A 27,844-nucleotide genomic window follows, 5' to 3' on the forward strand; every position below is an offset into this window, starting at 1 on the left:
ACATGAGTTATCGTTATTATATTATTTGTTTCGAAAGTTAAAATGTGCGTTTACGACGATTTTTTTGTAATTCAGTCTAAAAAATGGAGGACAGTATTGTTTAGCCTTAATCAACAGCACACGATAACTATCAAACGAATTAAATGTTTAAGAAATTGAAGTTTGCATTTTAATCAAGGAAAATAATGACCATACACAGGTCATTATTTTATGCCTTGAAAATTGGTATCGTCCAGTTTGATTATTCAAAAAAAGAGTTGTCGTTCTAAAAGAAAATTACTCTACATAGGTATATAAGTGTTTATAATTTTTAATTAATAATTATTGCAAAACGAGCTAATAGATACATTGGTATTAAAGATATTGTTCAATGAAAATTTTGTTTCTAAATCACACTACTCAACTTGATATTAAACAGCCAAGATATCTAGTTTTCTTTCAAATTCATTCGAAATTATACGCTATAAAGTTATTCTTTTGGTAGAATTGTACTCTTATGCAGAAGATTCTGAAGTTTGGGTTTTCCTTTTGTTAATATCAAATATTTTTCTCTTCTTGTCCTTTGCTTTTTCTCCTATTTTCTTGGAATTCCAAAAGGTAATTGTCGACTTTACAAACTTAACCAAACTGAGTAAATCAGCAAGTACAACTAGTCCAACGACAATACAAATAAAAGCAGCTCCAGCTAATCCCATCGTCTCAGAAGATTTCCGTTTATCAGGGGCGGATGTTCGCCTGCGGATGCTAGACGATAGTTGTGTTTTATTTACTGCTAGTTCCTTTTTAATCTTCTGTAATTCTGATTCAAGTTCCTTCAGCAACTCTTCCTGGGTTTTATTTGGAATTATCTTGGAACCCCAATGTTCTAGTCTTCTCCTATATTCACATCTACATGGACACATATTTGCTGAAAATAATGACATCTGATATTATATGATTATTCATTTTCCCTTCTTTTATACGTATATATAACACTGTCAATGAACAAGTATTTGATATCTGGGAACCTGGAACATCAATGTTCCAACTGTCGTAACCATAATCCCGTCTTCTTTATTTCGATTGTAATAGCACTAAATGGCACTTGTTATCGAATGTGTACTTACCATTAGTTTACCCGTACAGAGCAGATGAGATCAACCTTAGTGTTTATAGATGGTGTTCGTGTTGCTGGGTCTTTAGTTTTTCTATGAAGCGCTGTGTGAACTTGTTTGTCTTTTTGTCGTCTTTTTTTGGTTTTGTTTGCAGTGGTGTTCTCAGTTTCCTCTGGACATATGAGTTTTGAATATTCCCTTGGTATCATCTACCTCTTTTTCAAATTGTCAAAATAAAGCCAACAAAGTGCCAATGCTATATTTCCGTGTCATTTGATTATATTTTATTATGGTATATACAGATTGCAAATCCTTGTCAAAGTAGAATACAATATGAAAGTTTAGATGACATAAGGCATAATCTTTTTTTCTATTTTTACCTTTAGATTTTGACATTACTCATCGTTGTTATAGTACATTTATGTATTAAGAAAAAAACAAATCAGTTATTCGGGTCATCTAGACTTCTCTATTCCATGTCACAACTGGCTTTTTTCCGTTGATAGAGTAAATGTTTGATCTTCCCTCGCCAGGATTCGAACTCAAACTATTGAGATATCGATAAAACACCGATAATTTTGCTAATCTGCAATCAATTCTTTCTGCATGCCTAGTATATCATGTTTTGTGTTACAACGGTAGATTATACTGACGAAGAAAGGTAACACTAATCTGCCGAAAGCTGAATTTCTCACTTCAGTCTAGGTGGCCGTGTGGTCTAGAGCGCTGGACATTGTGCAGGCGATATTGTGTCGATATCTCAACAGCATGAGTTCGAACACCAGCGAGGAAAGAACAAAAATTTGCTTCCGCAAATTTGCAGATTTATTATTGTTGTGCTGATATTTAGAGTGAATATGAATATAATATGTAATTTCAGCCGTGTATCACCTTCACTGGTAATCCAATGGATGGATCTGTCGTAGTGTTATCACTTGTTAAGACCTACTTATATATATATATATGTATTGTTGTATACAAGACGTGACTATAACACGTATAGAAATCGTTGGGTCCTTTACAAAATCCATTATAAAAAAATGTATGACTATAACGAATCTAAGATACAAATTACAAAAAAAAGAAAATAATCACAAAAGATATTTTTGATAGCAAAATTACAAACTTCTTTCATTTAGAATTAGTTGTCTTAAATGAAATGACGAAAAAGGGTCCATGTAACACTTATCAATTCAAAGGTTTAAAAAGTTTTGAATTTTGATATTTTTAGAATTTTGATCAAAGTTTTTAAATATCAAAATTCCAAATTGTGTAAAAGTTTTGAAATTTTGAAATTTTAACCAAATAATAAAAATATTAAACTTCTAAATATCGTTTTTAAATTTGATAGTTCAGAAATTTGATCAAACTTTTAAAATACTAACTGAACGTGCAATTTTGATAATTTCACTTTTTGAATGTTTGATTTTTTAAATTTTTGATTAAAATATAAAAAATAGAAGAGGAACGAAAAGAAGGGAACATGAAAACACGGCTCTGATTATAATCATTCTAAGTTAGGAATAAATAGCACGAAATATATCAAATTCTTTTTAATTGCAAAATAAAAAATTAAAAGAAGAAGTCGGTTTTTTTTAATTTAAAAATATAAAATATCACATGGGATAACAGTACTGAAATTCTATTAAAAAAATTTAAACCTATTTAAACCGGCATTAAAAAGGACAGGGGCTCCTGAATTAGAACAGGTGCAGGCGCACAAATGTAACAGGGTTAAAATTGTTTCGTGACATCACAACCCTCACCCTATACCTCTAGCCAATGTAAAATAAACTAACACATAGCAATACGCACAGTAAAACGCACTTTAAAAGAAAGCCAAGTCCAATGTCAGAATAAGAAACAAACAAAAACAACTAATCAAAATGACAATGATAATAAATTAACAAAGGACTATATATAAAGGTAGCAGTTACTGACATGTGCCGGCTCCAGACCTTAATTAAACTGATTGAGAGATTATGTCTTCATCATATGAATAACAAGCACAATCCCTCCCTGTTGTACTTATTGCTATCATACATGAAATATTTGTCACTGGCAACAAAACATCGATAATTCAATAGGTTCTTTACATACAAATTCCAACGAAACTTAGGATTCAGCTCGCTCGGGCAGAATAGCCCTTATAGATGGATTTTGATATATTTAATAGTTATAGGAAGATGTGGTATGAGTGCCAATGAGACAACTCGACATCCAATTAACAATTTATATAAGTAAACCATTATAGGTTAAGGTCAGGCACTCAACACGGAGCCTTGGCTCACACAGAACAGCAAGCTATAAAGGGCCCCAATAATTACGAGTGTAAAACCAATCAAACGGGAAAACCAATGGTCTTATCTATATCAAAACGAGAAACGAGAAACACGTATGAATTACACCAACAGACGACAACCTGTACATCATATTTTTTACACTTTGGCGAAACACCTCTTCAATTGTTTCGGTTCTTATATTTACTTCACTTTAAAATATTCAGTTTTCAGCTTTCTGTAGGTGAATGCTCCATGTTCTTAAAATTCAGCGTTTTATAATGTACTGGTTTTTCGAGAGCAATATTGGTGCATGGCCAAAAAAGGAAAATTCCATCATGCAGCTGACAGCATGGCACTCTCTTTACACGCCCCATTCTGATTGGACGTACCTGTGTTCTTTTACTTTGCTCAAAGTTGATTATCGTACGATTACTTAAAAATGCATAAATAACAAATACGGAACAATGATATCCCTTGATACAAAACAAAATCCCTTTTTCGTTTTATTTGCTATTTAAAAACAGAGGTTGATTTAGGGCCCCTAATGGAGCTACGTATATGATAAATGCATATATTTTTTATAAGCATCGGTCTTAACGTTGTCGAAGGGAGCAACAATTTAAGTTCAAAAGTGGGGATATGGTTGTTTTATTGAAGCGCAAAAAATATCGCGCTAAGCGCTTACAATTTTATTAGGTTTTCCGTCGCTATTGATAACATTATTTGGTTCAAAATTTAATTAACACTATATGGTACATGTATGGGGGAAATCTGGATTCAGAATATTTGTTTTGTCCTCTGCTTGCACATAATTTTTTTCTTCTTCAAACTGGGGTTCAGAATATTTCTATGTACCATTAGTGAAGCCCCTCGTGGAAGTATCCAAGTAAAATTTAAAAAAAATGTCACCTTAGTGACAATATTTATATATCAGATTTCAAAAAATATTACCATTTATCGCTGATATAAACTATTCAAAATAATTTTTAATTTTCAAAATGCCGACACCTACAAATGGACAGATGGGCGCATAATGTACAGCGGCAATTTTTACTTAAATATTGAGGCTGAAATAATGTTTATGGTATATCTTTATATTATGAATGCGTCTCTAATAAGTCTTTTGTAGACGAAACGCGCGTCTGCGCAAATACAAAATTTACATTCGGATATCTATCTATGAAGAGTTTATGTAGATACCTTATAACAATTTCCTGACTCCGATCCAGGCTACCAATATTTGATCTTACTCTTAATTTCGGCGTAAAAATATATCAAAAACCTTCCACATTCCAGACTAGCACAACGTTCATTGCGACAACATGAATTCAGATTTCCTACCGTACCAATACTTAGAACTGAAAACATTGATACATGGCCATATATGCTTACAAGGAAGTAATTATTTACATAGGCGACAATGGTAGCCTTATTTGGTCCTGCCTTTTCACTAGCAAAGATCCATTGAAAAAAAATTCGAATTCTGAATTATCAACACCTGTAGGTGTAATTGTAATGGTCAACACATGTGGTGCCGCCGCTTTTTAAATGGAATAATGACATTTTTTAAGGGTACTCAACGATTCCGGAATTTTCAAAATAGTATGAATGAAGAACACCCCATGCTGAATTTGGCACAGAAAATGTTGTTTGTCTTAGAGAGTTTTCTCTAAATTTCTCGCTATTTCTACACCAATGGCCAACACCCATTTCTCATTATTTAAATTTACTTCTACCTATTATCTTGGATGTAAAATCTAGGTGGCGCCAGTCATTTTTATTTACTTCCTTTTAACCATATGACCGTCATGCAATCGATAAAAAATGAAACCAAAACGCTATATTATAAAAGTTACGACCGAAGCGCTTTTCTGGATCAGGAACGCTCAAAGCTGAATATCTAAGGCCAACAATAAATAAAGAACAGAAATAGCTGATTAAAACGTTAAAGATGATCGTTAAAGATATATCCATCTGCTGGCATGATTGCAGAAAGTAAGAAATCGTAGAGCAAAACAGAAAAAAAATGAAATTAAATGAGATAATACGACGTGTATTGAACCATTTTATTGCCTGAAGTCCAGTAGAAAATATATATACATACTCAACCTAACCACACTATTTGACCTACTACGAGTTGGTCAGTGTTCACTGTTACTCCTAAAATATGGGTGCTTGGTAAACCATCAAGTAAAATGGTCTTTATCAGAATCGTGTGTCTTGTTTTAAAATAAATGTTCTTTCTTTGAGAAATATTTATTTTGTCCTCCTATTTTTCACCGCTTAGAACTGTCCGTGCCTGTGGTTTTATTTTATACATCAATTTTATGTATCTAGGAGCATGTTTTCATTTCATTTTTTAATTTCGTTCCGTTTCGTTTCGCAGTTTACAGTTTCCCCTCTTGAGCACCCCTTTTCTATTTTTGATATTTTAATAAAAAATTAAAAAAATCAAACTTTCAAAAGTGAAATAATCGAAATTGCACCTTAGGTTTAGTATTTTAAAAGTTTGATCAAATTTCTAAACTATCAAATTTGAAAACGATATTTAGAATTTTGATATTTTAATTATTTGGTTAAAATTTCAAAATTTCAAAACTTTTACACAATTTGGAATTTTGACATTTTAAAACTTTGATGGTCCGTGTAACACTTATCAATTCAAAGTTTTAAAAAGTTTTGAAATTTTAGATTTTTTGAATTTTGATCAAAGTTTTAAAATATCAAAATTCCAAATTGTGTTAAAGTTTTGAAATTTTGAAATTTTAACCAAATTTTCAAAATATCAAAATTCTAAATATCGTTTATAAATTTGATATTTTAGAAACTTGATCAAACTTTTAAAATACTAAACCTAATGTGCAATTTTGATTATTTCACTTTTTGAAAGTTTAATTTTTTAAATGTTTGCTTAAAATATCAAAAGTATAAAGAGGCGACAAGAGGGGTACCTGTAATCACTGATGTAAACACGGCTCTGATAAGAACTATTCTTAGTTATAAATAAATAGCATGAAATATATCAAATCATTCTTAATAACAAAATAAATAATGAAAAGAAGAAGTCGGGTTTTTTTATGAAACATGTTAGACATCACATGGGATAACAGTATCCTGAAATTTTAAGGTTGTGCATCTATCAAAAAAAATAAAAATAATTAAACCTATTTAAACCGGAATCAACTACGTTAATTTAAATCTCTTATATCAGGTTAGCGTTTGAGATAAATAATTCAAAGCTATTTTGTGTTCCCAGTGCCCAACATTTAGAAGTATCAGTGAAAAATGACCAACTCGCAGTAAACCATAAATTATTATTCGCCTTTTTGACGTTCCTGATGAAGGTAGATCCAGAAAAAGCGCTTCGGTAGGCTGGCATACAACTTAAAACGTTTTCCTTTCTTGTTTATCGATTGCATGATGATAATATATTGCCTTTTATGATGTATTTCAGTTCCAAGAAATGATACGGAAGGAATACTTAAATATAGCGTCGCAATAAAAGTTGTGCTAGGCGTATTTCAGCTGGCCCCTAGACAAAAAAGTGTACTGGTTCAGCCATTATAGACGTAATACTAAACTCCGAAACATAACAATGAACTGAAATCAAAATCATACAAGACTTAGAAGGACAGAGGCTCCTGGATTGGGACAGGCGCACAAATGCGGCGGGGTTTAACATGTTTCGTGAGATAACAACCCTCCCCTATACCTCTAGCCAATAAAGAATGAAAAACACACAGTAATACGAACAGTAAAACGCACTTTAATAGGAAATACAAGTCCTATGTCAGAATAGGAAACAAACTAAGAAACTAATTAACATGCATGACAATGATAATAAAATAACAAAGGACTACTATACATAAGGCTAGCAGTTACTGTCATACGCCCGCTCCAGACCTCAATTAAACTAATTCAAAGGTTTTATATGTCCTCATTATGCACACTCTCTCCCTGTTGCATTTATTGCTATTTTGTTCCGGAACATTCATGAAATATTTGTCACTGGCAACAACAAAATATCGATAATTTAAAATAGGTTGTTTACATACAAATTACCAAGAAACGTAAGATTCAACTTCCTAGGACAAAGTAGACCTTATAGATGGATTTAAATATGTTTTAACTTCACTTTGGTCAAACACCTCTTTAATTGTTTTGTTCTTATTTTGCTTGAATTTCAAATTTCAGTTTCAGCGTTCCGTATGTGAATTCTTTACTTCAAATTCAGCGTTTAACATTGTACTGGTTTTTCGAGAGCGACATTGGTGTACGGCCAAAAATGGGAAAAATCCATCATGCAGCTGGCAGTGTGGCTTCTCTTTGCACGCCCCATTCTGACTGGGTGTACATGTGAACTTTTAGTTTGCTAAAAGTCGATTGTCGTACGATAACTTCAAAATACCCAAATAACAAAATGCAAATACGGGACAGTAATATCCTTTAATACAAAAACATCTATTCCTTTTGTTTACTATAATAAAACAGTGGTTGATTTAGAACCTATAATGGAGCTACGTGTATGATAACCAGTCCAAACGTTGTCTTTAAGATAGCAACCATTTTACTTTAAAAGTGGGGTGAGGTTGTTTTGTCGAAGCGCTAATAATTTTATTAAGTTTTTCATCGCCATCAATCAACTTGTCTGGTTCAAAATTTAACAGTAAAAGGCATGAATAATTTTTCTTTTGTCCTCTTCTGGCACAGAATATTATATCATCAAATTAGGGATCAGAATATTTTAATGTACCATTATCGAAGCCCCTAGTGGTAGTATCAAGTAAACTAGAGGCTCTAAAGAGCCTGTGTCGCTCACCTTGGTCTTGTGCATATTAAACAATGGACACGGATAAATTCATGACATAATTGTGTTTTGGTGATAGTGATGTGTTTGTAGATCTTACTTTACTGAACATTCTTGTTGCTACAATTATCTCTATCTATAATGAACTTGGCCCAGTAATTACAGTGGAAAATATTTTCTAAAAATTAACAAAAATTAATGAAAAATGTTAAAAATTAACTATAAAGGGCAATAACTCCTTAAGGGGTCAATTGACTATTTTGGTCATGTAAACTTATTTGTAGATCTTATTTTGCTGAACGTTATTGCTGTATACAGTTTATCTCTATCTATAATAATATTCAAGATAATAACAAAAAACGGCAAAATTTCCTTAAAATTACCAATTCAGGACAGTAACCTAACAACAGGTTATCCGATCCATGTGAAAACATCAGGGCAGATAGATCTTGACCTGATAAACAATTAAACCCTGTCAGATTTTCTCTTAATGCTTCGGTTGTTGAGTTATAAGCCAAAAAACTGCATTTTACCCCTATGTTCTATTATTAGCTGTGGCAGCCATTTTGGTTGATTGGCCAGGTCACGTCACACATTTTTTAAACAAGTTACCCAGTGTTCTCCCCAGAAATTTTGGATAGCATCACATTTTGCGTAAAAAAAATAACTATTTTTTTTAATGTCGTTTGTCGCGTCGCGTTGATACTCTATTTCCTTTATATATTTTAGTTTATATTGTTCAATTCATAACTGAGAATACAATTAAACTATAACCACAAAAACAGTTGTTTCAGTTTATGTTTTCTTTATTCATTTATTGTTACAGAATTATTTTTTTCCTCTTGTGCCAAATAACTAGAGGCTCTCAAGAGCCTGTATCGCTCACCTGATTCTACTTGGGGTTTTGAAATCATATAAAAAAGTATAAAATTTGGCTAAAAGTGACAACACAACCTCATTTATAAGGAAAGGAACATGTTTAATTTCATTCAAAAGTCCCCCCACTGGCGGCCATCTTGGATGACGGATCGGCTACAAAGTAACAACACTTGGTCAGCACCTCATAAGGAAAATTCATGCCATGTTTGGTTTTATTTCATTCAGTGGTTCTCTTAAAGAAGTCATTTGTATGCATTTCCCATAGGGTCCTATGTTAAACTAAGTCCCCTGCTGGCGGCCATCTTGGATGATGGATCGGCTACAAAGTAACAACACTTGGTTAGCACCTCATAAGGAACATTCATGCCATGTTTGGTTTTATTTCATTCAGTGGTTCTCTAAAAGAAGTCATTTGTATGCATTTCCCATAGGGTCCTATGTTAAACTAAGTCCCCCGCTGGCGGCAATTCTGGATAATGGATCCGCTACAAAGTAACAACACTTGGTCAGCACCACATTAGGAAGATTCATGCCATGTTTGATTTCATTCCATTCAGTGGTTCTCTAAAAGAAGTCATTTGTTTGCATTTCCCATAGGGTCCTATGTTAAACTAAGTCCCATGCTGGCGGCCATCTTGGATGATGGATCGGCTACAAAGTAACAACACTTGGTCAGCACCACATAAGGAACATTCATGCCATGTTTGGTTTCATTCCATTCAGTGGTTCACTAGAAGAAGTCATTTGTATGCATTTCCAATAGGGTCCTATGTTAAACTAAGTCCCCCGCTGGCGGCCATCTTGGATAATGGATCGGCTACAAAGTAACAACACTTGGTCAGCACTCCATAAGGAACATTCATGCTATGTTTGGTTTCATTCCATTTAGTGGTTCTCTAGAAGAAGTCATTTGTATGCATTTCCCATAGGATCCTATGTTAAACTAAGTCCTCCGCTGGCGGCCATCTTGGATGATGGATCGGCTACAAAGTAACAACACTTGGTCAGCACCCATGAAGGAACATTCATAATATGTTTGGTTTTATTCCATTCAGTGGTTCTCTAAAAGAAGTCATTTGTATGCATTTCCCATAGGGTCCTATGTTAAACTAAGTCCACGGCTGGCGGCCATCTTGGATGATGGATCAGCAACAAAGTAACAACACATGGTCAGCACCCCATAAGGAACATTCATGCTATGTAAGTTTCATTCCATTCAGTGGTTCTCTAAAAGAAGTCATTTGTATGCATTTCCAATAGGGTCCTATGTTAAACTAAGTACCCCGCTGGCGGCCATCTTGGATGATGGATCGGCTACAAAGTAACAACACTTGGTCAGCACCCCATAAGGAACATTCATGCTATGTTTGGTTTTATTCCATTAGGTGGTTCTCTAAAAGAAGTCGTTTGTATGCATTTCCCATAGGGTCCTATGTTAAACTAAGTCCCCAGCTGGCGGCCATCTTGGATGATGGATCGGCAACAAAGTAACAACACTTGGTCAACACCTCATAAGGAACATTCATGCCATGTTTGGTTTCATTCCATTCAGTGGTTCTCTAAAAGAAGTCATTTGTATGCATTTCTCATAGCCTCCTATGTTAAACTAAGTCCCCCGCTGGCGGCCATCTTGGATGATGGATCGGCTACAAAGTAACAACACTTGGTCAGCACCTCATAAGGAACATTCATGCCATGTTTGGTTCCATTCCATTCAGTGGTTCTCTAGAAGAAGTTCAAAATGTAAATTGTTAACGACGACGACGACGGACGACGACGGACGACGGACGACGACGACGGACGACGGACGCCAAGTGGTGAGAAAAGCTCACTTGGCCCTTCGGGCCAGGTGAGCTAAAAACAGGTACTATCTAAATATTGGTTCCCCAGAAGATTACCATTTATCGCTGATAAAAACTTTTGAACACAATTTTCAACTTTCAAAATGCCGACACCTACAACTGGATAGATGGGTGCTTAGTGTAGTACAGCGGCAACTATTACATAAACATGAATGCAAGTTGGGTGCTTAATGTAGTACAGCGGTAATTATTACATAAATATGAATGCTCGAGAAAATAATGTTTATGGTATACGTTTATATATGATATGAAAGGTTTCAACTTTTACAAAACCAGAGCTATACGTTGGATGTAAAAGTTTACTTTATTTGGCCTTTTCAATTTTATTTGACTTTATTTGCCTTTTTAACTTAATTTGGTTCGAGTTTCAATGATAAGTCTTTTGTAAACGAAACGCGCGTCTGGCGCAAAAACCGGCAAAATTTATATATCGGTATCCATCTATGATGAGTTTTTGTAGATACCTTGTAACAGTATCTTGGCTCCAATTTGCTGATATTGGATCCTATGACCGTCTTAATTTCAGCGTAAAAAAGATTATATTTAAAACCTCCCACAACCTTAAACCATGCATTCAGTATCATGAAGCGCTTTTCTTGATCGACCTCCTTACGGAACGCTTAAAGCTGAATATTTAGGGCAAACAACTTACAAAGAACAGATAAAAACGTTTAAGATGATCTTTCATTCTGTACATGAAATGATATATTCTTTAGCCAACTTGATTGCAGAAAGTAAGAAGTCGTAAAGCAAAACAGAAAAAAGAATGAAATCAAAAGAGATAATACATCGTGTATTGGGCCTTTTTATGGCTTAGAGTTTAGTAGAAAATATATATACATGCTCAACATAACCATACTATTTGACCTACTGCGAGTTGTTCAGTTTTTACTGTTACTCCTGTTTCTCCTAAAATATGGGTGCTAGAAAAACCAGCAGGTAAAATGGTCAATATCAGAGCCGTACGTCTGGTTTTGAAATGAATTATCTTCTTTTAAGAAATATTAATTTTGTCATCCAATTTTTCACCGCTTTCAACTGTCCGTTTTATTTCATACATAAACTTTTAAGTATCAGTATGTTTTTAATTCATATTGTTTCGTTTCGTTCCGCTTTTATTTCGTTTCGCTTTTTACAGGTATCCCTCTTATTGCCCCTTTTCTATTTTGATATTTTAAGCAAACATTTAAAAAATCAAACTTTCAAAAAGTGAAATAATCAAAATTGCGCGTTAGGTTTAGTATTTTAAAAGTTTGGTCAAATTTCTAAACTATCAAATTTATAAACGATATTTAGTATTTTGATATTTTAATAATTTGGTTAAAATTTCAAAATTTCAAACCTTTAACACAATTTGAAATTTTGATATTTTAAAACTTTGATCAAAATTCCAAAAATCTAAAATTTCAAAACTTTTTAAAACTTTGAATTGATAAGTGTTACACGGACCTTTGATCAAAACATGCAAAATTCCAAAAATCTAAAATTTCAAAACTTTTTAAAACTTTGAATTGATAAGTGTTACACGGACCAAAAAGCATGCTATTCATCATTCAGAAAAAAAACCCAGGAAATATGGTATCGAGTTATGTAGTGTTAAAAAGTAAAATAACAATAATACCGAACTCCGAGGAAAATAAAAAACGGAAAGTCCGTAATCAAATGGCAAAATCAGAAGATCAAACACATCAAACGAATGGATAACAACTGTCATATTCCTGACTTGCGCCAGGTATTTTCCTATGTCGAAACCTGGTTTTATAGCTAGCTAAACCTCTCACTTGTATGACAGTCGCAATAAATTGCATTATATTGACAACGATGTGTGAACAAAACAAACAGTTATAATAGGTAAAAATTTCAAAAATAAGGGTACAGCTGTGAACATTGTGTTATAATCATAATCACTATAAAAACAAACAAAAAGGTAACAAAGAAACACAAAAAGGCATATAGAAAAAGCACATTAGCAAAAATGAAATACAAGAATACAAAATGTTTACCATAGAACAATTACACAATGACCAAATGTATAAGTACAGAGCCATGTCAAATGGATATCATCAAAAACAGACTAAACAGTAAAAGTATAATCCATAAAGACAAATTAAAGAATACTATGGCAAGTTTATTAAGATGATAAACAACATCAGTACCCAGCATCTATACTTCAAGACCATCTTGTATTATTTGTGAAGTTGACACGGAATATTTACCAACCAGGTCTTGGTACCTTCCGATGAACTTCTTTGACATAACCCTGATTCAACTACTTTCTACTCAGACACTGTTGACATTTTACCAAGTTTGAATAGCAGCTGCAAGTTGAATAATTTGGAAAATGTATATTCCATATGCAGGTGAAGTTGGTATATTGCTACTAAGGTAGGGGAAATGGATAATTTCAAAATAATTCGTCTCGTTTGTCATAGATTCTGGTACTGAGATGACCGTGTATGTCACATTCGAGGTATAAGTCTAAAAATGAGGCGGAGGAAGCCGTGTCTGTTGTTTCTTTAATTTCTAGTTCTGGGGGATATATGAATGAAATCCAAACAGAAAAGTAGTCATTTCAATGTAGTTATAAGCTGAAAGGAAAATCTTACATCCTTATTTAAAAAAAAAAAACAGATGGTGTAAACATGTTTCAGTCGACTATTGAAAGCTACATGGCCAGTTAAAATGATACTCCAAGCTTTCAAATCAAACAAAAAAATGTGTCACATGGTATCTGCCCTGTTAAAATCTAGGATATCTATTGGAGAATATCTTCCGTAAAATTGATACATATTTTACATGTATACTTAGTACGAAATAAACATATATTGATACGTGGCAAATATTTATCAGCCTAAACGACTCACAAAACAGCGTATCTGCGAGGTACGCAGTTTACAATTTTAAACGTTGCCCTCTTTTTAAGCCGACCAGGAAACTAAAATAATATTTTATATATTTGGTTCCTTCGAAATGACCTTCATTTTCTTATCTTGGGTGGCTGATACACTGCATGCGGGGTTGTTATGGCAAATTATAATTATATTAAAACTTATGTATATATGCGTGTTAACCATGAAACTTAAGACTTTAAATATATGTGTACTATATCAAACTAATAAAGATGCATTATTCCATTAATGCTAAATTTCTTTACAGTAGTTGTATTGTATCATCGCACTTTATGACATAAAGATGTTTTAGTCAATGACCATGATAGTGTTGTCTCAATTTATACCATTACTATTTGTATTTAATTCTCCCAGCATCCTTTGTTTTCGTTCTACGCAATAGAAAATAAAAAGAATGGCAAGCGTAAAAAGTATTCTACATACTTGCATTTATAAAGAGACTCGTTTCATCTGTTAGCGTCAGTCCTGAAATTGTTGTCACATGGCATTTATACAATCCCTCGTCTGTCCATTTAACGTGTTCAAAAACCAGACTAGGTAATGTAACGTTCCCGCCTTTTGCGTACTCAGAAACGATCACACTGGTGTCATCCATTGATCTTGTCCAAAACAGTTTTGTGATATTCTCTTCGTATTTGACGTCACAGGTGAGGGTAACACTTTCATCCTCGTCGGCTATAATACCTGTTAAGCAGAAAATGTACAAAATGCAAGCAATAAAGCATTCATCCTATACTGTACAACGTTACAGCATATTTTTTTATTTAGTGCGCACTTCATGTGTTTCCGGTACACCTTAAATGGGAATGCTGTCAAATTCGTGTTCATCGATTTGACTCAAATTCTCAGGTTTGATTTAGAACATACTTAAACGTATATCAAAATTACAAAAAGTCTCCAATAATTAACAAAGCATGGACTCGATAATATTTATATAAGCATTTCGTGTGTATTTTAATCTAGACTCCATTTAATTAACCATTGGGATGACCTCCAAAGACTGCCGACGGTCACATAACCGGATATAAAAAAATATAGAGATAGCTAGCACATGCATTTGATTTTTTCTTGATCTGTTTGATTTTATATTTCAGGGGGAAAATATGTTTTAACCTGTGTAAAAATGATTTTTTTGTGTATTGAATCAGTGAACACAATGGTTCTTCACCCTAGTCTTACTTTCAATATTGACGTTCTTTTCCTTTTTATAGCTTAAACCGCCTAGTACATGCACAACCCATCTCAAGCTACAAGGGTCTAATAGAAGGTGACATGACTATGGTTCAATGAGGTTAACTTTTAAACTTTCAAGTCCATAATACATCAGCTATGTTTTGAACGTATTTTGACAAATTTGTGACAAACTCACTGCTTATAACGAACCATTATTTTAAAATTTCCGCTTTTATTAATACTTAAAACAAAAAGATTCGTATTGCAAAAATACCGAACTTCAAGAAAAATTCAAAACAAATTCCAAAATCAAAAGCTCAAACACATCAAACGAATGAAAAAAAACAGCTGTCATATTCTTGGCTTGGGTTGTTCTCCTGTGGTACATCTCCGACACAAAGGGTGTTTACAGTATTAAACTATATGCGGTATGTACTATCAACGACAAAAAACAATTTTTGCTGACGCTACTGTCAAATCTGAAATTTACCATCTTTTTGCTAGATTAATCTGTATTATTATATTTTTTTTAAGTCAGTTATGTTGTTTCTCTGTGATACATGTTTACACAGTTTTAAATGCTGACTAAAAACCATTATCACATTGACCAATTATGTCTGTTTGCTTTACTTAGTAACCCAATTTTGTCAATGTAACGGAACTATAATCAATTCTCATACATGTACAAGTGGGAGATTTAGATAACTTTATAACCAGGTTTAACCCACCATTATTTTTGGAAAATGCATGTAACAAATCAGAAATAAGGCAACTGTTTTTCTGTTACTTGTTCCGTTGATTGAAAGCGTTTGATTTTGACAAATTTTTATGAACTTCTCCTTTTTTTTATATATAATATTTTCCTTAGTTTAGTATTTTTTTTTAAAGTTTTCCCCATCTGCACTAAAATAAGAAAACGGAATTATTGCCCTTAAATGACGGTTTTGACTTTTCGAGTATTGTTCAATGATTTTCAAATCTATGATAGAAAGTAGTAGCTGTAAACACTAGAAGACATAAGCCATACACGAAATCTAAAATTGGCAATATTTTGGGAACAATCGAACAATTCCTCGAGGTACTTTATAGAAAATGGTGAATTTAACCTAGTTTTATATAAATAAATTGCATTATATTGACAACAATGTGTGATCAAAACAAATAGACATAAAAGGTAAAATGTCAAAAACTGGGGTACAGCAGTCATAACAGCATATAAATTAATTGTGGAATTTGAAAGTCTTTAAAAAATGCACATCTTTAAAAAGAAATATCAAATACTAGTATCAACCGGAATCACGATGAAGCTTGGACAATCCCATTTAACTTGTTCGTTTATTTGGTGAAAATGCTTGTAATAACAATGATGACAAAGAAGTATTCAAAAATGCATTCTTTCAAATTACTTGGAATTGACATTGATGAAAAGTTAAGCTGGGAAGAACATGTTGATCGTATATGTGAAATGGTCTTATCGAAAATATCACGTTTGTATAAACTAAAATAATACGGTTGATTATTATTGCTTAGATCCACTTCATTTGAACTTTGGTGAATAGTTGTCTCATTGGTAATCATACTACATCTCCTTATTTGTATATCAAAGAATATTATTAGTCACATGTTGTGTTGGTGACCTACTACGATATATATGCGGTCAGTAAATTCCATATGGGTTGAGAGCGAAGCTCGAATCCCAATATGGAATTCACTGACCCCATGTATATTGTATTAGATCACTAGCACACCGTGTAACAAACCAACTATCTTTACATGTGGTATTTAGACTAGAGCCCTATCAAAGTGATTAAGTCTTCAATACTTAGTATCACCAACCTACTTCCATTTGTCTAAACAAAAATAATGCCAACAACAATGAACAATAACAACTTGTTGGCTGTAAATTTGGTTTAGAAATTTATTTCAATCGTTCATTATCAATTTCTTTGTCTGTTGAAACCTTTCAGATTTCTTTTTTGTTTTGAAAGGGAAGTAACTTACTAGCTTCATATGGTAAATAACCCCATATGGTAACCAACACCATATTTTTAGGACACCCTATATCAAATATGTGTAGTCACCACGTGTAGTCCTTTAACCAATCACATCCAAGATATATATATATGGGGTAAATAAAGGCAACAGTAGTATACCGCTGTTCAAAACTCATAAATCCATAATTGCTTATACACATACGATAACCATTGTATAATGCATATATATTCTACCATAAGACTATTTTAGTTCCGTATGGTGAAATTTATTACATAACGATCTAGACAGAATCATAAAACTTCAAAAAAAAAAGTAGCAAGAATTGTAATTGTATGTGATATTTCTGTTCCCTCAAATTTTGTGATTTGTTTTTTAATATGGTTATCCTTTACAGAAAGAGTAAAATACCACCAACCAATTATAATGTATAAAAAAGGACTAACACTTGATAACTTATCAATGCTAATTAATAATAATATTCAACACTACTGGTTGCGATCTGTCTCAAATAACGATCCATTTGTTCCAAGTCGCACCAAATGCTTATTTCTTATAAACAAAATATGTTCATTATTCTGCAACCAAGGTATGGAATGATTTACCAATCATAATAAAAAAAACTAGAGGCTCTGAAGAGCCTGTGTCGCTCATCGGTATTTACTGATGCTTTGGAAATCATGTAAAATAAGGTTAAAATCATAATGTATAGTATAAGATATCATTAGATACTATAATAATATCTAAGATAATTGCAAAAAACTGCAAAATTTTCTTAAAATTACCAATTTAGGGGCAGCAACCCAACAACTGGTTTTCAGGGCAGATATAGCTAAATCTGATGAATATTTTTGCCACCAGTCAGCTTTGCTCTAAATGCTTTGGTTTCAGAGATATAAACCAAAAACTGCATTTTACCCTATGTGCTATTTTTAGCCATGTCTGCCATCTTGGTTCGCAGGCAGGGTCATCGGACACAATTTTTAAACTAGTTACTCTTCTGATTGTTGTGGACAAGTTTGGTTACATTTTGTCTTAGTAGTTTCAGAGGAGAAGATTTTTGTAAAAGATTACAAAATTAAAATTTTTTTATTAGAATTGACTATAAAGGGCAATAACTCCCGAAGGGGTCAACTGATCATTTTGGTCATTTGACTTATTTGTAGATCTTACTTTGCTGAACATTATTGCTGTTTACAGTTTATCTCTATCTATAATAATATTCAAGATAATAACCAAAAATGGCAAAATTTCCTTAAAATTACCAATTAAGGGGTAGCAACCCAACAACGGGTTGTCCGCTTCATCTGAAAATTTCAGGGCAGATAGATCTTAACTTGATTAACAATTTTACCACATGTCAGATTTGCTCTAAATGCTTTGGTTTCAGAGTTATAAGCCAACAATCTATATTTTACTCCTATGTTCTATTTTTAGCCATGGCGGTCATCTTGGTTGGCTGGCCGGGTCAACGGACACATTTTTTAAACTACATATCATAATGATGATTGTTAACAAGTTTGGTTAAATTTGTCTTAGTAGTTTCACAGTACTGTAGAAGATTTTTGTAAAAGATTACAAAAATTTACGAAAAATTGTTAAAAATTGACTATAAAGGGCAATAACTCCTTAAGGGGTCAATTGGCCATTTTGAACATTTAACTTATTTGTAGATCTTACTTTGCTGAACATTATTGCTGTTCACAGTTTACCTCTATTTATAATAATATTCAAGATAAAAACCAAAAACAGCAAAATTTTCTTAAAATTACCAATTTAGGGACAGCAACCCAACAACGGGTTCTCCGATTTATCTGAAAATTTCAGACCAGATAGATCTTGACTCGATATACAATTTTAACACTATCAGATCTGCTCTAAATGCTTTTGTTTCAGAGATATAAGCCAAAATCTACATTTTACCCCTATGTTCTATTTTTAGCCTTGGCGGCCATCTGTGTTGGTTGGCCGTGTCACCCGACACATTTTTAAAACTAGATTCCCCAATGATGATTGTGACCAAGATTGGTTTAATTTGTAAAAGTAACCGACGACGGACAACGACGACGACGACGACGACGGACGACGACGGACGGAAAGTGATGAGAAAAGATCACTTGGCCCATTTGGGCCAGGTGAGCTAAAAATGTCGTTATGTAGAATTATTCAAGAAACATTGTAATAATCATTTTTCTTGGTTGGAAATGTTATGTATGTAAATAAATATACATTGTATTTTGTTTGGGAGGCTCAATGAAAATTAGATAAGTTTTCGTTGAGTCACCCTCTTTTAATATATCATTGGATTAATATAATTATCATTACAAGTTAAAAACAACACCATGTTGTCTTCAATTTCTTCTTATAGTCGAACTGGGTGGTTTCGAAGTCTGACATGTCGTGGTATTTTTTATTTGTAACTAATAAAATTTTGTTTTCTTGTTTGAAAAGTGTTCAGTCATATTGGGACCTCTTATAATAGCTTGTGGAATGTGTATTTTTCATTGTTGTAAGCCGGGATTTAAATCTACTTCATTTTGTCTCATTGGCAATCATACCGGTACCGCTTTTTTTATTTTATTATTTGTAAAAGATTAAGACTGTGTTATCGTCCTAGCTTATTATCTATATCATATCATGTGTATTTGAATATATGCTGCTTTTGTCCTATATTAGACGCGACTGTCGCCGTAATTCTCTAGGCATATATATATGTCTGATGTTTTCATGAAGGTGTCGTTACATAACACAAAGATTACCTGGTTTCTTCTGACAAACAGTTGTCTTTATACCTGTGCATGGAACATCAGCCCATCCAGTCGGACAAGAAATTACACATTCTTCAGGAGAGTCCTTATTATCTGGCTCGCCTCAATAAAATAAAACAAAGTAGTTTTTAGTGATTTGTAACTTACCCCCAGGCTTTAAAGGGAGTTTTAAGTATTTTTCTCGACACTGTTTTTGGTTTTTTTCCCTGAATAATGTTTATGCATTAATGTTGAACATACAAGATTATACATGTATCCTGAAATAAACTTTTTCTTAACTATATTAATTTCTGAAATTTTTAATAGCATTTTTCTAACCTTAGAGCGTCCGAAACGCTTTTCTTGATTGGCAAGCCCTGGATGCGTTTTTGAAAATTAATTTGTAGATTATGTATTCCATCACAATTGGTAAAAACCCCAGGTGACAACAAAATTAGATTTCATTCTGAACTATGGAAATCAATTAATCTAAACGATATATAATTCGACGATCCTTTAAAAGGAATAGAACTGACAATAATTGAGCGATTTTAAAAAATCAACAAAATAACATTTTACGGTAAATCACATGGAAAAACGTACAAAAGGAGAAATATATACGAATATCAGTGATGACATCAATAATAATTCAATCTTCAAAAAGTACATTTAATTGGAAAACGATTAAATTTAACTATGAAAATATGAAGTAATTGAAACGAGTTTCCAAAACATGCGTCTTCTATCATAATATCATTTAAAGGTGGGGTTCCAGCTAACAAGTTATCTATTCATCCAAGATAAGATCAAATGTGAACCATATGGATGCAGCTAGTCTGAAGCTTTTTTATATGCATTGTTAAATATTGAAACATACATGGTCTATGAGTCTGACTCATATCAGATTTATTGTACTTTATGCCTCAACGAACTGTGTTTTTTTTTTAATTTGTTTGTTTATTGTTTGTTTGTAGTTTTGTGTGTGTGTGTGTGTGTTCGGGGGGGGGAGGGGTTAGAATGCAACAAAGGAGAAAAAACATTAGTATCAATGTTGATTATATTTTAAAACATTAAAAGTAGCAAATATAATGTGAACATTACGCAGTTTTAAACAAGAATGTGTCCTCAGTACACGAATGCACTATCATTTTCTATGTTCATTGGACCGTGAAATTGGAGTGAAATCTCTAATTTGGCATTAAAATTAGAACGATCATATCATAGGGAACATGTGTACCAAGTTTGAAGTCGATTGGACTTCAACTTCATCAAAAACTACCTTGACCAAAATCTTTAACCTGAAGCGGGACAGACGGACGAACGGACGGGCGGACGGACGGACGCGCAGACCAGAAAACATAATGCCCCTCTACTATCGTAGGTGGGGCATAAAAAACGATTGATTGACTGATGCTTGCAGATTTGATATGACGTTTCAATTACTTTATATACAGGTGCTGCTGGGATGTTGGGACATAGAAATTCAAAGTTCATGAAAAGAAAATTGAAATCATCTTTGTTGTCGAAATACTTACTCATCAACTGAGCCTCATTTTCTATTTCTTGGTGTAAGTCATAATATGAGCCATTTTTAACGATATCCTTTATTTCAAGTTCGATGGAGTAAATACGTTCAACATAGACACAAAATTTTTAATTATTTAGTGAGCAGGACATCATAATTCTCATTTCCATACATTGTACGCTGCTAGGCAAATGATGACAAAAATGTCCACTAGCAGTGACATCAACCGAGTGATAATACTGGTAAATGAAAAAAAGGTACCATAGCGGCTATCAAAAATCAGAAATCCAAGAAAAACCGACAATTATATTTCAAAACACGACAAAGAATGCACAAAAATCTACAAAAAAGACATAGAAAAGTAAAGACTGAACAACACGAACCCAACCAAAACACCGGGAGTGATCTCAGATGCTCGGAGATTCCTGTTCCACATATGGCACTGGAGATGATATACATGTTCAATATACCTGCAAAATTTACCGTCGATAGTCTAGCATTTCTTATGCCATGAATCAATGATAAAAGGAATTAAAAAATAAATGACACTAATGAACATACCACTTTTCCATCTATCGTTGGATTCTAATTTAGAACCATCATTCCATGTCCAATCCAGTGCTGTTGTTTTATTAAGATCGATTAGTCCTATCCAAAACCATTTACCAATTCTATTTTAGAATTAAAGTAATGCAAAGTGGTGAATATTATTTAAATCTTTGCTAGCAGAGTTTTTCCGACGTAGTCGGTATAGTTTCGGTTTGTGCCCTTTGAACTTAAGGACGCTTAACTATGGCAACAGAATACGCATGCTCGAAAATCCGTTCTGTGATTGGACAAAATGCTGTCATGGTGGGTGATTTGGTTGTGTTTGAAAAAACGTCTCGTTAATTATATCGTGATGGAAAGCGAGTGAAAAACTATAAATATTTGAACTAGATCTTACAAAGATTTACATTTTTATTAAAATAATTGTTTCTCCAATAGTTCTTTGCATCCATGACAGCTGTTTATTCTGGACAATTATATAATTTTTAATGTAAACGTTGTTGTACGAACGTACATGACTTTTAGAACGCACCTACGCATGTGAGATTTCCGCGGGATTTTGGTGAATATACTCAAATTTAAATACGTCGGATATCTTTTTTAAAGATAGTTCTTGTTTTAATGTAAGGACTGTCAAATACCTTGTCTTAATTGTTTAATCATTTGAATTCATTGTACTTTACATGTCTATAATTTCAAAGGGTATTAAATTAAAAATAATAATAAAAATTGAAATCCGCTATTGCTATGAAAACTCGTGCTGGCAACCGAAATATAACGTTTTTAATAAGAACATGATATCAAATGACAATAATACTTTATAAATGTGGTGCGTCTGAAGCGCTTTTCTGGAGTGTTACTTATAACAGGAACAATACAACACAAAAAGAAGTGTTGATCAATGGTGTTTAAGGTTGCAAATACAGCTGTTTCTCAAACCACGCCTCTTTTGGATAATATTCATATATATGTTAATTTGTTAACGTACTGGTTCCCATTTATGATCTCTGTGTTTCATCAAATAGAGACATCACTTGGGAATGTAACCAGTATAGAAAAACAAGGTAGCGCCTATATTTTAATTCTTATGAGGTCCAGAAATGGAGGTAAGGGTAGTATAGAATGTTAGCATAAGTTTAAACTCTTAAAAGTTCAGGGCACATAAAGGTTGAAAATATGCCGCACAGCCCGATATTTTGACCTTTGAATAAAATAGTAGCGAATATAAACTTTCCGTTCTGTGATATTATTTGTCACGAAACTTCATAGTAAAAGTATTACAGTTTTAGCCGCAAAGGGAGTTGCTATGGGAAATTGCATTGTCTATATTTACAGAATTGCAACCTGTAGTGGTTGAATAAGTAGAGACCAATATGACCACAAGGGGGATAGTGATATCCATCTAAATATAATTGTCCCTTAGTGAGTTAAACTTAATACGTTGACAGTAAGTAGAAGATGTCAAAATCACCTATGTTAAAGGGGAATCAATTTAGAAGGCAAAAATTAAAATCAACATCAGATATCCATGTTCTTGAAGGCAACAGAAAAGAAACATGAGAAAACATACTACTGTTTAATAGGAGAAACATAATTCTATAATGAAAGGTGCAATTAAAGAATCCAAGAACAACACTCACCAAATGCAAAAGATCATAAACACAAAAACTCACCCAGCTGGATTATGATAAAGAAAATGTGAAATCCACACTAAACAGATTTTACAATCACCACCAATAACTGATTTATTGATATACACTCATTCGGATTTCTAGACATAAGAAAGACCAAACGAACAACTATACGTAAAAATTCTCCGTATCTATGAAAATTAAATCAAATTAATCTGTTCAAGTTTTATTCGAAAAATACTCTAGAATTAAGTAATGATAAAAAATAACGTTGATATATAATTACGGGTATTGAGTTTTGTATTGTACAAAACGGTTCCTTGACTTCTTATAGATTGCAAAACATAAATATAAAACAACTTACTCTGATAATACACTGTTTTCTTCTGCAGTTTTAGGCATCATCATTTCAGCATTAAGATTCTCACAAAATTTATTTGAATTTGTAAAATTCCTCATTTCTGGGTCCAGCTTATAGCATTTAGAACCATGGCGATTCCAGCCTTCGGAACAGGTTAATATGCCTGATTAATACAAGAAAGTTATATGTATTACCCTTGCGGATGCTTCTCGTTTGTTTGTGTTTGACGTAGAATTGACCACTCATTGAATTTACGACTTTAGAGCAATACGTAAAAAGGATATGCAATTGTTTACTTCGAAATGAGACTTTTGGTTTAATAGAAATATGTATAAATATGTATGAATATTAAAATTAAAATAGCAGATAAAAAAGGGACAATGAACAAAAACTCCTTAACAGCTTGCAATTGCATTAATCGTGTCCTACTTTATCAAATACAACTGCACATCAAGAACGATTTATTTTTTAACAATACCCAATAATTTACCTTATTATTTGATAACAACTCATTTAATCTTTTAGATATTTAGTTCTATGATGTTTTCACTTACTATTGCATTTATACCATATCATGATTTAAATTGCATTTTCTGTCCTTATCAGCTACATGTTAACATGGTAAAAATCGTCAGAATTCTTTTCCGAAGACGAAACGACAAACAACAGTATACAGAAAAACCAAAGCTTGAATATAACAACAAATCTTCCCCCTCCCCAAAAAAATGATGTCTATACAAGTAGTTGTTTCAAAAGGGTAACTGTGTATTGAAGAAGCGAATCGATAAAAACGTTTTTTATATGAAATAGCGATATTGTCTAATATGAACGAGTTGCATTGTGGGAAATCTCAGACGATGTTTTACATTTGTATGAAGAAATGAAGATTTCTGGGTAAGTAATGGTTATTCCTCTTAAAACAGGATAACATTTAACAAACGTATGCCGGTATTACTTTCATGAATTGTGTAATATAATAACAAGCAAGTTGTATTAATATCAGAAAATCGATATGTCGAATAAATGAAACATAAATGCACGATTTTTCATTTGTAGATGTACACATTCAATGAATATCATTTAGCAAAATTGGAGGAATTCAATTTCGATTAATTCAATTCTTTTCTAAACCAGAATCACCTATTATTCAATGATACTGCTATCTTTTATGAATGAATGCGATATTTTTCTAATATAACAGCGATGTGTTCTTAATATGAATAAAATGTGATTGCAATATTTTTCTTATATAACAGTTTTTGTTTGCATAATAAAACATATTCCTCCGAAATCAGTCATAATAACCATAATGAAAGCACTATACACTGATACGTTTTTAATAAGAGACTTTTTTAATGTTCTGTTATAAATTAACGAGATCATAAAAACTAAAAGAAAGCACTATACACTGGGGTAAAACCAGAAGTTTGTTCTGACACAAGACTCGTAAGCAACGAAGAAGATGTATTTATTATTAACATTGAGAAAATTGTTGACAAGGAAAACAGTTCTTATTAGATATCAAATAAAATTGAGAATGGAAATGGGGAATGTGTCAAAGAGACAACAACCCGACCATAGAAAAAACAATGGCAGAAAGTCACCAACAGGTCTTCAATGTAGCGAGAAATTCCCGCACCCGGAGGCGTCCTTCAGCTGGCCCCTAAACAAATATATACTAGTTCAGTGATAATGAACGCCATACTAATTTCCAAATTGGACACAAGAACTTTTACCCGTTGGAAAGATGCTAACAAAAACAGTTTGACGTTTAGCAGTGACCTTAAAACTGCTTATTAACATACAATGTTACTTATAGTGACATTAAACAAATACTGCTATTATATTTTAAAAGTATCGCATCCGTATTACAATTTATAGCAGTTGTTTATCTATGCACATAAGAAAAACATAGCACCTCAAATTTTACACGAACATAAACTTTTGCTTTTAACTAACAATTGAATATATAATAATTATATGTACAATTAATGGTTGTTTGTATTTGAACAATATGTTTACAATTTTGAATTTTATTAACAAAACATATTTTTCATTGCCGACAAAAACTTTTTCTGCATGGAGTGTCTGCATATTTACAATTTCATATTCGACAATATCGCTATTTCATATGAGAAACGTTTTTATCGATTCACTTTTTCCTTAAACTTGGTAAGCTCTATCCGATTAGAAATACCCATAGTGTTACTCGTATCAAAATCTTTGAATAAGTCATATCCGGTGGGTACGACTCGAAAACTAGCGGGAAAATTCATCTTGTCGTCTCCCAATTCCTATACTAATACCAGGTGTACATGTTAATCTTTTTCAATGCAAAAAATTGACCGAATAGGAAGTTTGAGATAAAAATATCGGTTTAAGGGTTTTTAATTTGTCCTAACAACACTTTGCGATAAAAACAACACATACATTTGAAAACAAGATACCAATGAGAACTTGTCATTACACCACTGTCCCAGGTTAGGGGAGGGTTGGCGCCTAGTTTAACCCTTGTAAGCAGGTACCCTCTCTACTTTTTATATCGATTGTTCCAATACTGAAAATGTTTCGATTATTCCTGTTTAAAATGACAGACCTTCATGCGCATAAATGACTGATCAATTGAATACCGATACAGTTTATAAATTCTAAATATTATCTCAGAGCAAGGACAAGTCTTGAGTGTGAGAAATAAAAGGTCCGCTTCCGACGGATTATCATTTGACTCTTCTTATCTATAATTATTGACTATGACGTATTAAGCATTCCATGTATGATGGAACAGTTTTTATAATAGCATTATAAATCAAATGTCTGCATTTGCTAAAAAAACTAAAATATATATTAAAAAATGTATTAACTTGTGTAGTCCACACTCTCTGTTTTTTTTTTCTTTCTTTTCAAAAAGCATGTTAAGTCACCATGGCTAATTCTAGAAGTCGATTAATATAACGACCATTTTAAAGACACTCACTTTGACACACTTTCAAATGGTGTCTACGATTTTACCGTTTATACCAAAACCCATCCAATCTCAAGAAATGACGTCAAAGTAGTCGATGATCATTATTAACAATTCAAGTGACCTTAATGTAATTTGTCACTCGATAAAAATATGGTCTCATATAAAGAAAACAGGTCTACGAATTGTCGTCAGATCTTTCATTTTGGATGGATACAAAATTTTTCTGTATTAAAATTTCGTATTACATGTAATATTAAGATAATTTTGTATTATCAAAAAGTCTGTCTGCGCTGCAAATGATGTGTCGTCTAAAGACCGCCGGTTGCAGTTAAGTGTCTTTTATATAACTGTGTATTCATTTTATTTAGTGTTGTTTTATTCCAATGCAAACAGAACACCAATAAAAAAAAAAGATTCTAAATTGTCTATCAAAATAAAATAAAAAAGCGAAGAAAGTGCACCAAATTTTTTATGTAAACATGTATCTATCTTCTTTATTATTCTTTATTATAAAATGAATATATAAGTAGTGTTTGAGTTGCTCATGTTTCCGATGCATCATATTTTACTCGCGTTCCTATATTGGTTAATGTTTAGTGCTGTACGTCAATAAATGCATAGCATAATGGACTATTTCAGAAAACGACGAGTCTTCGATAACAGTTAACTCAAATAAAATTGGTGATTTATATTATCTAAAAAGGTTTGATTTCACAAATGTACAGTGAAAACAAGCTCCATATATTATTTTGTGTAATGTATTGTTGCATTAGGGTTTCAGCGATCGATATATATCCGGCATATAATCCTATCATAAATACCAAATTGAATGCTACAATATTTTAACAGTAATTATTTTCACGTGTAAGTTTTCCAAAATATAACCACATTTGCTCGTTGGAAATTTATAAATTGTCTGCAGAAACTGTACTTACTTGAAAAAGATTTACTAAAAATTCCTAACAAAAGAATTCCTAAAATTTTATAGTTAAACATGGTATCTCCAGATTTCCATCACAATCAACAAATGCTATACACCTAGACACATCACTCAATGATTAAACTATA

At 32.7% G+C, this 27,844-nt stretch overlaps 1 protein-coding gene across 1 annotated transcript; it reads right to left on the reverse strand.

Moving 5' to 3' along the window:
* Positions 1 to 292: 292 nt before the first annotated feature.
* On the reverse strand, positions 293 to 27,844 carry LOC139485736 (uncharacterized). Its single transcript, XM_071270388.1, has 6 exons — positions 27,712 to 27,844; positions 23,815 to 23,974; positions 21,832 to 21,941; positions 19,758 to 19,868; positions 14,257 to 14,517; positions 293 to 907 (listed from the first exon to the last, which is right to left on the reverse strand). The coding sequence occupies exons 1-6, from the start codon at positions 27,770 to 27,772 to the stop codon at positions 495 to 497; spliced, it is 1,116 nt and encodes a 371-aa protein (XP_071126489.1). The 5' UTR covers positions 27,773 to 27,844; the 3' UTR covers positions 293 to 494.

This window comes from Mytilus edulis, chromosome 8 (assembly GCF_963676685.1).
Source record: "Mytilus edulis chromosome 8, xbMytEdul2.2, whole genome shotgun sequence".
Lineage (NCBI taxonomy): Eukaryota > Metazoa > Mollusca > Bivalvia > Mytilida > Mytilidae > Mytilus > Mytilus edulis.

Excerpts from the sequence above, each read along its gene's own strand:
- LOC139485736 (XM_071270388.1), bottom strand. The coding sequence starts at position 27,772 with ATGTTTAACTATAAAATTTTAGGAATTCTTTTGTTAGGAATTTTTAGT. Across the intron at positions 23,975-27,711 it reads TTTTAGTAAATCTTTTTCAA|GCATATTAACCTGTTCCGAA; the intron begins GTAAGTACAGTT and ends TGTATTAATCAG. Across the intron at positions 908-14,256 it reads GAGTCTCTTTATAAATGCAA|CAAATATGTGTCCATGTAGA; the intron begins GTATGTAGAATA and ends CATTATTTTCAG.